This window comes from Chelonia mydas, chromosome 1, assembly GCF_015237465.2.
Source record: "Chelonia mydas isolate rCheMyd1 chromosome 1, rCheMyd1.pri.v2, whole genome shotgun sequence".
Taxonomy (NCBI): Eukaryota; Metazoa; Chordata; order Testudines; family Cheloniidae; genus Chelonia; species Chelonia mydas.
This window is the reverse complement of record NC_057849.1, coordinates 110,902-124,131: the sequence shown is the minus strand read 5'-3', so window position 1 is coordinate 124,131 and position 13,230 is coordinate 110,902. Positions and strand designations below refer to the sequence as shown.

Below are 13,230 nucleotides of genomic sequence, written 5' to 3'. Positions count from 1 at the left end.
CACTGCTTCAGAGCCACCCCTCCCCCACACCGCTCACCTTCTCCCCACTGCTTCAGAGCCACCCCTCCCCCACACCACTCACCTTCCCCCCACTGCTTCAGAGCCACCCCTCACCCCACTCCACTCACCTTCCCCCCACTGCCTCAGAGCCACCCCTCAGCCCCCACCGCTCACCTTCCCCCCACTGCCTCAGAGCCATCCCTCAGCCCCCACCGCTCACTTTCCCCCCACTGCCTTAGAGCCACCCCTCACCCCCCTCCACTCACCTTCCCCCCACTGCCTCAGAGCCACCCCTCCCCCACAACAGTCACCTTCCCCCCACTGCCTCAGAGCCACCCCTCAGCCCCCACCGCTCACGTTCCCCCCACTGCCTCAGAGCCACCCCGCCCCCACAACAGTCACCTTCCCCCCACTGCCTCAGAGCCACCCCTCCCCCACAACAGTCACCTTCCCCCCACTGCCTCAGAGCCACCCCTCCCCCCTCTGCTCAACTTCACCCCACTGCCTCAGAGCCACCCCTCATCCCCCTCCACTCACCTTCACCCCACTGCCTCAGAGCCACCCCTCAGCCCCCTCCACTCACCTTTCCCCCACTGCCTCAGAGCCACCCCTCCCCCACACCACTCACCTGCACCCCACTGCCTCAGAGCCACCCATCGCCCCCCTCCACTCACCTTCCCCCCACTGCTTCAGAGCTACCCCTAACCCCCCACCGCTCACCTTCCCCCCACTGCCTCAGAGCCACCCCTCAGCCCCCTCCACTCACCTTCCCCCCACTCCCTCAGAACCACCCCTCCCCCACACCAGTCACCTTCCCCCCACTGCCTCAGAGCCACCCCTCCCCCACACCGCTCACCTTCCCCCCACTGCCTCAGAGCCACCCCGCAACCCCACCACTCACCTTCTCCCCACTTCCTCAGAGCCACCCCTCAGCCCCCACTGCTCACCTTCCCCCACTGCCTCAGAGCGACCCCTCACCCCCCACCACTCACCTTCTCCCCACTGCCTCAGAGCGACCCCTCACCCCCCACCACTCACCTTCCCCCACCGCCTCAGAGCCACCCCTCCCACACACCACTCACCTTCCCCCCAGTGCCTCAAAGCCACCCCTAACCCCTCTCCACTCACCTTCCCCCCACTGCCTCAGAGCCACCCCTCCCCCACACCACTCACCTTCCCCCCACCGCCTCAGAGCCACCCCTCAGCCCCCACCGCTCACGTTCCCCCCCACTGCCTTAGAGCGACCCCTCACCCCCCTCCACTCACCTTCCCCCCATTGCCTCAGAGCCACCCCTCCCCCACACCACTCACCTTCCCCCCACTGCCTCAAAGCCACCCCTCACCCCCCTCCACTCACCTTCCCCCCACTGCCTCAGAGCCACCCCTCCCCCACACCACTCACCTTCCCCCCACTGCCTCAGAGCCACCCCTCACCCCCCACCACTCACCTTCCCCCCACTGCCTCAGCGCCACCCCTCACCCCCTACCACTCACCTTCCCCCCACTGCCTCAGAGCCACCTCCTGCCCCGAATAACTCAATTTCCCCACCGTGCCCCCCCTCATCCCTTGCTCATGTCAGACAGACACCCCCCACACTAGCTCCCCAGGCATTTCCCCCTGCATGGACTTGCCATCTTATGGAGCAAACCCCTTCCCTCTGCCCATCTCTGCTCCTGACCCCGAAGCTGCCCCCCTGCATCTCTCATCCTCCTGACTGCACCTGCAGATCTCATCCTCCCTTCACCCCGGGCCTCTCCTTTATCTCCCAGCTGGCTACGGGCGCCCAAAGCAGCAGCATCCCATCTCCAGCATGCTCTGTCTCTGGCAGCATCCCAGGGGTTTGTGCGGGATTTGGATGGTACTGAGCACTGACGCTGGCTCCTAGGCTATTGTTAGGGAGGAACCACTGTTCAGTGATGAGGGCAGGGGACTGAGAGTCCGGATTCCTGTGTTCTTTTCCCAGCTCTGAACAGACCAACTTTGACAGACTGAAGAAGCTCCACGCATCTCAAAGCCACTTAATCACACACTTTCACAGAAATCAGATCTCAGTCGGGGTCTGTGTGGCACCCACCGCAAGGGGGCCCCTGATCTCAGTCACAGGCTCTAAATGCCACTGTAATACTGTTACTGATAATATTACCCACCCCAGACCCTGCTGCCTACCCCACACAAGGCGGGGGACTCCATTCTGACCCATACACCCACTAGTCCCTGACCCCTTCCCCTTCCACGTCAGTGCCCCACCCCCACAACTCATCCATCCCAGGCCCTGATTCCTCTCCCATTGCCCCCCATCTCCTCTGCCCTCCACGCCCCTCCTTCTGCCCACATACAATATGCCCCACCCTTGGCCTTGATCACTCTTCAGCCTGACCATCCGACTGCTCTGAACCCCAGGCCTCTCCCGCTGCCTGGCCACCTCCTGCCCGCCACGCCACGCCTCTCCCCATGCCTGGCTACCCTCAGCCCCTCCGCCTGCCTGGCTACCTCCACTCCAAGCCTCTCCCCCTGCCTGGCCACCCCCCAGCCCAGCCATCCCCACCCTGCACCCCAGGGTGTCCCCCATCTGTCCGGCTGTCCCCCCACCTGTAGGAAGCAGGTCCCAGCGGGTGTGTTCTCCTTCAGGGATATATTGTAGAAGTTGCTCCTGAACACAGGCTCATTATCGTTGATGTCCTGCAGGGCCACGTGCACCACGGCCGTGGAGGAGAGGACAGGTGTCCCTCTGTCCGTGGCCAGCACCGTCAGCTGGGGCTGAGGGTCCTTCTCATAATCCAGGGAGGCAGCAGTGGTGATGATGCCTGTGGCTGGGTCGATGGTAAACCAGTTGGAGTGGGTGTCCTGACTGTGTAGGATGCTGTACCGTACCTCCCCATTGGGACCCTGGTCCTTGTCACGGGCTGTCACCTGCAGGACAAAGCTGCCTGGGTACACCACCTCGGGGATGCTCTGCTTGTATTCCTGCTGGTCAAAGAGTGGTGGGTTGTCATTGACATCCATCACCTGCAGCACAAAGGCCGACTCTGCCCGCAGCGGAGGGGTCCCTGAGTCAGTGGCCGTCACCCGCAGGTCATAGGAGTCTCTCTCCTCCCGATCCAGCAGCTGGTCCACACAGATCAAGTAGATGATATTGTCCTTGGTGGTGAGGGCAAATTTGCCATCTCCCCCCTCCAGGGAGACATTGACATTGGAATACTCACCATAGTCGGGGTCCGAGACAGAGATGCGTGCCACGTACTGGCCGGGCTGGGCACCCTCGGAGATCTGTGGTGAGCCGTCCTCGCTCAGGAAGATGATGGTCATGGTGGGCTGGTTGTCATTGTAGTCGCGCACGTGGATGGTGACAAAGGCTGTGGTGACTTCTGGGTGCATGGCCTTGTCCCGTGCCTGCACCACCAGCTCATGCACCTTCCTCATCTCATAGTCCAGCCCCTTGTTGAGCTTGATGACACCCGTCCTGGAGTCGATGGTGAAGTACTGATCAGGGTCACTCTGCCGACGGTTGATCTCATACACCACAGCCCCGTTGTCACCCTCATCTGCATCAGAGGCAAAGACCTGCAGGATGCTGCTGCCTGGCTTCAAGTTCTCAGAGATGAGGGTGTGGTAGCGGCTCTGGTTGAAGGCAGGTGCATTGTCGTTGATGTCCTGTATGGCCACATCCAAACTCATCTGAGTGCTCCGGGGAGGGGAGCCGCCATCATAGGCCTCCAGCAGCAGGGAATACGACGAGCAGTTCTCCCGGTCCAGGACGTTGCTTACCACCAGGTCCAAGTACAGGACCCCACTGGGGCCCCTGCGGGTCTCCAGGCGGAAGGCTTGGCCCACATTCTCCCCTTTGAGCACATAACCCTGGGTGTTCAGCAGGCCACTGTCAGCATCGAAGGCTGGGTCCAGGGGGAACCTGCTGCCAATGTGGGTGTGCTCTGGGATTTGAAAGGTGCGGTGGTGCTTGGGGAATACTGGTGCATGGTCATTGATGTCATTCACCTGGACATTCACCTCCACTGTGATGCCCTCAGGGGTGACAGCAATGAAACTGTAACGGTCCCGGCTCTCTCGGTCCAGCACACGGGCTGTTTTGATGATGCCTGTGTTCTCATCTATCTCCAAGTCCGTGGTGACACCGCTGCCTTCCTGTGCAGAGATGAAGTACATGTAGGCAGTGGTGCTGGGGGGCAGTCCAGCACTGATGTCCCCGATGATGGTGCCAGCTGGCTGCTCCTCATCTATCTGTAAATCCAGGGTGCCCAGCACAGTAGAGCCCTGCCCTGGCCTTAGGCCCCCAAGTAGCAGCAGCTGCAGCAGCAACTGGGCTGATCTTTTCAGGCACCCCATCACTAACAACTCCCTGAGGCCCTGGGGACGGAGGTGAAGGTTGGCTCGGTCTCCTTTTCAGTGTGCGCTCCTTAATCCTGCAAGGAATGCAGATCAGAGGACGCTGGTCAGGAGGGGAGCAGCAAGCAAAGGACAGGAAAAGCATAAGGGGGAGGGGAGCCCTGCCAGGTACCCCCAGCCTCCTTCCTCTGATTCCTTTCCCTCTAGCAGGAAACCTATGAGACAAAGAGGTCGTTACACAAAATTAGACCCAGAGGAGAAAGAGTAAAACCAGGGCAATACAGAGGAGCAGAAGCATTTGCTGGTGCCTGAGGAGAAGGCCTGGGGCTCCCTCTGGGGCTGCATGTCCAGCTCCAGGCAGGCTACAGAGCTAACAAGAAGTTCAGGCTTGTACTATACACTATAACGGACCATTCCCATTGCAGCTTGTGCTCTTCCCAAGAGCCATCCCGGCTCTGCAGCAGGGTCACGAAGAAGCTGAGTGCTGGTCAGGACTCCTGGGTTCTATTCCCAGCGCTGACCCTGACCTTGAGCAGGCTTTTCCCTTGTCTGTGTCCCAACATCCCCCTCTGTAAATGAATATAGATGGGTCAGCTCTGTCAGGCTGGGTCTGCCCTACGCTCTGGAAGGGTTCCAGAGGGGCTGATGCCCAGGACTGCAGGTTGCCAGGGCACTGAGCAATGTCATCATTAACAGGTTTGGTCCCTCGGCTCTCACATGCCAATGACCTGGGGAGCACATGGTATGAGCCTGCGAGAGATGTTGACAGGCCCTCTCAGGGCACTCCCCTGGGGGAAAAAGAGGTTAGGTGCGAAAAATGGGGGATCCAAACCTGATATCAACTGGAAGGTGCCAGTGTGCAGCCAAGCTGGATGGGGGCTCATGCCCCAGTGGCCAAGAAATCAGCAGAGCTCTACCACCCAGCAGGCATCTACCATTTAGAGACTGCCCAGCTTAAAACCTGGTCCCTCTGGAGCAGAAGTGGCCCATCATTTTAGCCTGGCACAGATTTGGGATGCCCCTGAGTGGACACTGTGCCAGGATGGTAACAGCAGAGTGGGAATGTGGCAGCTGGCTGTGAGCCCCACAGCTGCCCTGGCTTTCCGTGCATTTTCTCCCTGTCCCACACACCCTCTGCTGCTTGCACTCCTCCTTTGTCTCCTTCTCCCTGCTTCTTGGCTCTCTGGCTCCTTTGCTCCATCCCCTTCACTCCCCCTACTGTAGCTTCAGCTCACTGCAGCGGTGGGCGAGGGATGGGCAGAGGAGGAGTGGCTGTGATGCTGCTACACCGAGAGCCTGAGGGCTGCCTGGCCCCCTGGGCATGGCTCACACGCCCCAGGAGCAGGCAGGGCAACTTAACAGTCAGGAAGCTCATCAAGGCGCACAAGCCCCAGTGCCGCTCTTAGCCCCCGGTGAAGCAGGGCTTAGTGGTCTGCAGGGATGGCGTCAGCATGAGCTCATACTTGGACTCTCTTGAAAGCATTTGCTGTGGGTCCCATAACCACACTCAGGAGTTGCTCATGTCAGACATGGGGCGGCAGGAACTTCACTGCGTTCAGGGATGGAGATGGGTGGGGGCTGCTGGCTTCCAGCTGGCGATAAACTAGTGTGTGACTGGGGAGATGGATGTGACTGGACCGGCTGAAGCACCCCATAGCAGTATTAAACCTTTCCAAGGGCACAGAGAGTCAGGACTCCTGGGTTCTATTCCCAGCTCCAGAAGTGCATCTGCCCTAATACAAATAGCTTCCCTGTAAGCTGCAACAATTGCTAACATGGAAAGCGATCTTAGGTAAACATTTTCTATACGTGTAGTTTCTTTAAACACAGACCAACATTTGGACCCATAGAGGAGCAGCCGGTGCCCCAGGACTCCATGCTTCTCTATGGACCATGGTTTAGTAACCGCTGCTCTAGGGTCCCGGGTCCTGGGGCTCGATCGTCTCCCAACAGGATACAAGAAGTCAGTGGGACTTACTCATATCCTGGCACCGGCTTCAAGTTGGACTTATGCCACTGAGTCACTGAATGGCCTTGAAAAATCACTTCACTTCCCCCTGCTAAAGCAGTGATAATGATACTTACCCAGATTGGGGGTGGTTCAGTGGGTTCTGTGTGTGGATGGGGCAACAATTTTTGGCAGTTGAGACAGGCTAGACCCTTGGCCTGTAATGAGTCTCAAGTGACCCAACCTTGGCTTGCTGGGGCCCATGCTGAGTCAGGCTAAGAACAATGGGAGGTGGGGAATCTCAGGTTTAGGCCTTTGGCTGAGGCTAGGCAGGTGGGGAGCAGAGGGTCTGTCCCACGGAAGTCAAAGGAGAGAGACGGAGCTGGAGCGTGACAGAGGGACCAAGGCTCAATGCTGTTGTGATATAAACAGAAGTGGGTAAACTAACCTAAACTAAACTCCATATTTCCCAAAGGAGACATGGATAAACTCGTTATCCATGTGTGCTCTGAACTACCATGCTGAAAGGGCTGGGTTTGCACAGGAAAGCAAATCCCATTAGTGCCAGGAGGGCAGCAAACCTAGGAAGGCGCTGGGTGAATTTGGAGGGTGACTGGGGAAGGAATGAAGCTGAGGGGTATCGAGGGCAGCTGGGTGTGTGTGGAGTGTGTGCAGACTCGTATCTCCCGTCTCATGTGTGCCCTGCTAGGGTTGGGGACTGGGAGGTTCAGGCTTGTTCCCCCTCCCCACACCGGGAGGCCTGGCTGTTGGATCTCCCTGCTTGTCCTGGGCAGAGGTTGGGAGCAGGCTGTTCAAGGCGCGGGCAGACCCGCATCCTGATGAGCCTCACAGGCTCAGGCCAGTGGGGAAGGCTGCGGTGACCTCAGTGGATGCAGAGTCACCAAATCCCAACAGCTGCTTCCAATTAGCAGATAGCTCAGTGCAAGGGGCTGGCGCGGCTGGTCCAAGCCCTGCCTGTGTAATGTGAGCCAGGCTGCCTCGCTCGCTTGCTCACTCCCCTCCCTTCCCGAGGCACTGAGCTCCCTATAAAACCAATGGCAGACTCAGCCACCCTGCAGAAAGCCATTAGCCAGCAGCACCCCCCACCATGCCACACCAGGATTCCAGACCACAGAGCTGGGGGCTGGGGGCGGGGGCGTGCAGAGGGAAAGAGGCAGGGGAGATGATGGGGCTTTAGCAAGGTTTGTGTTCTGGATTAAAATGCACTGGGTTCCCTCCAGCAACAGCACCTCCAGCTTCACTCATGTCCTTGGGCCTCCAATACCCGGCACAGGGCTGGCATATCAGAGGTACTGGGAGATCCAGGCCCAGGGGAAGGAGAGGCGGATTATTGATGAGCAGGGGAAGGAAACAGCAGGAAAACAGAGAGCACATGCAACTGTCCATCCAGCGACAGAATTTCCTGTCTCCTGGCATGTCTAGGGGTACGTCTACACTGGACCTGAAGTGTAATTTCCAGCCCAGGTAGCCATACCCGCACTAGGTCTGATTGAGCTAGCATGCTAAAAACTGTAGCTGCAGGAGGACAGGCTAACCCCATGAAGATGTACACAGGATTTCAGACAGGATCCTGCTTCAGATAACTAGCCCGTCCTGCTGCTTGTGCCGTCAGTGCACCACTTCTATTCTTAGCACGCTAGAATTTTGATTAGCACTAGAGTGAGTGTGTCCACCCATGCTGGAAATTATTTGTCCAGCTCCAGTGTAGATTTACCCAAAGTGCCATCTACTAGGCATGGTGAATTAGGTGCCAATGACCCCTACTGGAAGGACAGTGAAGGGAGTGGCACAGAGGGTATGACCAAGCAGCATAGGCACAGTCAAAGACAATGCAAATAGTGCTAATGCTGCATGCTGGCTCCATAGAAATACGCTCACAGTACACACGGCACTGGTGAGACCTCCCCTGGAATACTGTGTGCAGTTCTGGTCTCCCATGTTTAAGAAAGATGAATTCAAATTGGAACAGGTGCAAAGGGCTACTAGGATGATCCGAGGAATGGAAAACCCACCGTACGAGAGGAGACTCAAAGAGCTTGGCCTGTTTAGCCTAACCAATAGAAGGCTGAGGGGAGATACGATTGCTGTCTATATATACACATCAGAGGGATAAATACAAGGGAGGGAGAGGAGTTATTTAAGTGCCAATGTGGACACAAGAACAAATGGATATAAACTGGCCATCAACAAGTTTAGGCTCAAAATTAGGCAAAGGTTTCTAACCATCAGAGGAATGAAGTTCTGGAGCCGCCTCCCAAGGGGAGCAAAAACACCTAACTGGCTTCAAGACTGAGCCTGATAAATTTGTAGAGGGGATGGTATGATGGGACTGCGTACAATGGCATGTGTCCGATCGGTGACTGCCGGTAGCAAAAATCCCCAACTGCTGGAGACGGGACACTAGATGGGGGGGCGGGGGGGAGGACTCTGAGTGACTACAGAGAATTCTTTTCCAGGTATCTCCTGGTGGGTCTTGCCCACTGACTAGATGATCATGATGGTCAGTCCTGGCCTTAAAGTCTATGAGGTCCCTATATGTGTAAAAATATTATTGAGCCCTAGTCTTCACGCAGACTACCCTGTACCCACAACTTCAAACCACTAGCCTTCAAAGCCAGACAAAGCCCATCAATGACTGGCAGTGGTTCTGCCTCCCAACCCCTACCCAGCTGGTGCACAGCTGGCCCCCCCGCCCCGTATTCTCCACTTCCCCTTCCAACCCCTGTCCATCTCCTCCTGCTCTGCAGCATGACCCCATATCCACTGCTCCCCTTTCCAACCCCTACCCAGCTCCACCATGGCCTGTACCCTGACACCCTCTCTTACACTCCTCCTTCCAGTCCCTACGTGGCTCCCCCATGGCCTGCAGCCCGACCCTTCTCCACCGCTCCCCCTTCCAGCCCCTCCCTGGCTCCTCCTGGCCTGCAGCATGACCCCATCTCCCTACCATTACTATGTACATTGGTGCCCTTCTCCCCCATTCCCTTGCCAGCAGTCTGGGTCTGCAAATGCCTTGAGCAAAGGCTGGCTCTGGAGCAGCCAGATCAACATCTACCCGTACTCCAGACCCTCTCAGACAGCGTACCACAGCCTTGTCATGCACACAACACACTCCCAGCTGGCGCGCACACACAGCCCTCTCTCTCTCAAACACACACATACAATGTCCCTCTCACACGCACAATACACTCCCACCTGGCTCACACACACACACTGTGTGTCTTTCTCTCTGTCTCACACACACACAATGTCTCTCTCTCACACACAAAATACACTCAGTGGGTGCGCACACACACAGACATACACACACAATGTCTCTCACACATACAATACACTCAGTGGGCACGCACACACAGGCACACACACACGTCTGTAACACACACAATACACTCAGTGGGGGTGTGCACTCAAAAACACAAAATGCACTCACAGCTGGCAAACACCGTGTCTAGCACACACGTCCAGCTTTTATACCCTCACAGCTGTTTAGTGCACAAACACACACTCACAGTCTCTCCCACACCCTCTCTGCCCAGGCAGCCTGCGCAGCCAAAGCACCCGAGTGGCCTGACACGTTCCCGGAGCGTGGCCAAAGCCAGACCCTGGGACCCTCTGGACCCGCTGCCCCTCCAGACACAGCATGTGCAACCCCCCTCCTCCCATCCGGGCACCCCCCTTCCAGGCTCCGCACCCCCATTGTCTCGCACTGCCGAGCAGAACAAAGCGCTCGGTTTCCCCAGCAAGAATTTACCGGAGGGGCCGTGACCGTGTAAACGGAGCGGGCCGGGAACCCCGTTCTTACCCCCCACCCCGGAAAGGAGCGGCGCCCAACGGCCTCTGGGCTCCGGAGCGGGTACCTGGGCCATGAGAGGGATGCGGAGCAGAGGCCGAGAATGGGGAAGGGACTGCGGGGACGCGGCTGGGGCCCGCGGGAGCCTGCTCCAGTCCCCGTGCCAGGAGAGCACAAAGCGGCCATCCCCGCTGTGTCTGGGCGCCGCCCCGTGCGCGGCGCCAAGCCGGGGGGAGGAAGAAGGGGGGCGCGGGACTGGGAGCCGGAGAGGTGGGTGCGGGGCGGGGAGCCGGGGGCGGGGAGCTTGGGGATGGCGCAGGGTCGGGGGAACCGGGGGGGGGGCGAGGGGGGAGGCGCAGGGGCGGAGGGGGGCGCGGGACGGTGAGTCGGAGCGGGGGGTGGGGGACGGGGAGCCGCAGGGTCGGGGGAGCCGGGGGGGGCGGGGGCGGGGAGCCGAGGGGGGAGGCGCAGGGGCGGAGGGGGGCGCGGGACGGTGAGTCGGAGCGGGGGGTGGGGGACGGGGAGCCGCAGGGTCGGGGGAGCCGGGGGGGGCGGGGGCGGGGAGCCGAGGGGGGAGGCGCAGGGTCGGGGGAAAGGGGGTCCGGCCCCAGCGCTCAGCACTTACACCCGTCGGGCTCCGCGGCGCAGTCACGGCCCCGCAGCCGGCCCCGCACAGCGCCCCTGCGGAGCCGGGCACCGACTCCCCATCGCGGCTGCCGAGCGCCGGTGCCCGCTGCAGGGATCTTCGCTGCCTCCGTCCTCGAGCTCCGCTGGCTGCTCGGGAGCCGGGGACGCAGGGTCCGCACTGGGCTGGGAGCGCAGGCTCCTGCTGCAACCCGATCCGGCGGCCCCCTCCCCGCCCCTCACCGCCCCGCTCCCTCCTTCCTCTCCATCCCCCCTCCCCAGGCTGCACGATTCATCGCGCCACCGGGAGCAGGGCCAGGGGAAAGAGGGAGCCGCGCACAGCTGGGCTGGGGGCTGCCTGCCGGAGGGGGGAGGGAGGGGTCGGGGAGCAGAGAAGGGACAGTGTGAGGGGAGCGATGGGAGGAAGAGACAAGAAAGGACAGCGAGAGGAGGGGGCTGGGCGGGGAGGGGGGAGCAGAGACGGGATAGTGAGGGAAGGGGGCAGGGAGGGGGGAGCAGAGACGGGATAGTGAAGGGAGGGGGCTGGACAGGGAGGGGGAGCAGAGACTGTATAGTGAGGGGCGGGGGCAGGGAGGAGGAGCAGAGAAGGGATAGTGAGGGGACGGGGCAGGGAGGGCGGAGCAGAGACGGGATAGTGACGGGAGGGGAAGGGGGCAGGGAGGGGGGAGCAGAGACGGGATAGTGAGGGGAGGGGGCAGGACAGGGAGGGGGAGCGGAGAAGGGTCAGTGAGAGGAGGGGTGAGGCGGGGGGAGCAGAGACGGGATAGTGAGGGGAGGGGGATGGGGCAGGTTGGGGGGAGCAGACATGGGATAGTGACGGGAGTGGGCAGGGGGGGCAGAGACAGGATAGTGTTGGGAGAGGGCAGGGTAGGGACGGGGAGCAGAGATGGGATAGTTAGGGGAGGGGGCAGAGATGGGATAGTGAGGGGAGGGGGCGGGGGGGGGCAGAGACAGGAAAGTGAGAGGAGGGGTGAGGCGGGGGGAGCAGAGATGGGATAGTGAGGGGAGGGGGCAGGGAGGGGGAGCAGAGACGGGATAGTGAGGGGAGTGGGTAGGGAGGGGGGGAAAACATGGGATAGTGAGGGGAGGGGCATGGAGGGGGGAGCAGAGACGGGATAGTGAGGGTAAGGAGAGGGGGCGGGGGGAGCAAAGACAGGATAGTGAGGGGAGGGGGGAGCAGAGACGGGTTATGGAGGGGATGGGGCAGGGAGTTGGGAGCAGAGACGGGATAGTGCGGGGATGGGGCAGGGAGGGGGGAGCAGAGACGGGATAGTGAGGGAAGGGAGGGCGCAGGGAGGGGGGGCAGAGATGGGATACTGAGGGGATGGGGCAGGGAGGGGGAGCAGAGACGGGATAGTGAGGGAAGGGGACAGGGAGGGGGGAGCAGAAATGGGACAGTGAGGTGAGGAAGAGGGGGCAGGGAGGGGGGGCAGAGACGGGATAGTGAGGGGATGGGGTGGGGAGTGGGGAGCAGAGATGGGATAGTGAGGGGAGGGGGATGGGGCAGGGAGGGGGGAGCAGAGACGGGACAGTGAGGGGATGGGGCAGAGGGGGAGCACACCCAGGATATTGATGGGAGGGGGCAGCTTGAGGAGGGGGAGCAGAGACGGGATAGTGAGGGGAGGGGGCAGGGAGGAGGAGCAGAGATGGGATACTGAGGGGATGCGGCATGGAGCGGGGAGCAAAGATCAGATAGTGACGGGAAGGGGGAGCAGAGATGGGATAGTGAGAGGAGGGGTGAGGCGGGGGAGCAGAGACGGGATAGGGAGGGGATGGGGCAGGGAGTCGGGAGCAGAGACTGGACAGTGAGGGGAGGGGGCAGGGAGGGGGGCAGAGACAGGATAGTGATGGGAGGTGGCAGGGTAGGGAGGGGGAGCAGAGACGGGATAGTTAGGGGAGGGGGCAGGGGGGGGGCAGAAATGGGATAGTGAGGGGTGGGGCATGGGGGGGAGCAGAGACGGGATACTGAGGGGATGGGGAAGGGAGGAGGGAGCAGAGATGGATAGGGAGGGGATGGGGCAGGGAGGAGGAGCAGAGATGGGATACTGAGGGGATGGGGCAGGGAGGGGGGAGCAGAGACGGGATAGTGAGGGGAGGGGGCAGGGAGGAGGAGCAGAGATGGGATACTGAGGGGATGGGGCAGGGAGCGGGGAGCAGAGATCAGATAGTGACGAGAGAGGGCAGGGAGGGGGGAGCAGAGACAGGATAGGGAGGGGATGGGGAAGGGAGGAGGGAGCAGAGATGGGATAGGGAGGGGATGGGGCAGGGAGTGGGGAGCAGAGACGGGATGGGGAGGGGAGGGACAGGGGAGAATGTGCATTGTGAGCAGGCTGTGCTGAGTGGGGTTGTGCCTTCTCTCTCCCCAGTAAAATGCCCTTTTTCTAAGCAGAGCCCTGGGGGGTCTGAGTCTCCTGCAGCCTAGAAATGCTGGGGCCAATCTCAGAGTTTCCAGCCCCTGCTCTTGTGAACTGTTCCCGTCCCTAC

General features: G+C 60.5%; 1 protein-coding gene across 1 annotated transcript in view; it reads right to left on the bottom strand.

Annotated features, from left to right (window-relative positions):
* DCHS1 (dachsous cadherin-related 1) overlaps positions 1–10,964 on the bottom strand; it is a 132,374-nt gene extending 121,410 nt beyond the window's left edge. The window contains exons 1-2 of the mRNA XM_037904622.2: positions 10,727–10,964; positions 2,591–4,419 (exon numbers count right to left, since the gene is read on the bottom strand). Of these exons, the coding sequence (XP_037760550.1) occupies positions 2,591–4,342 (1,752 nt within the window). The 5' untranslated portion in view covers positions 4,343–4,419; positions 10,727–10,964. The remainder of the gene's footprint in view (positions 1–2,590; positions 4,420–10,726) is intronic.
* Positions 10,965–13,230: the final 2,266 nt, after the last annotated feature.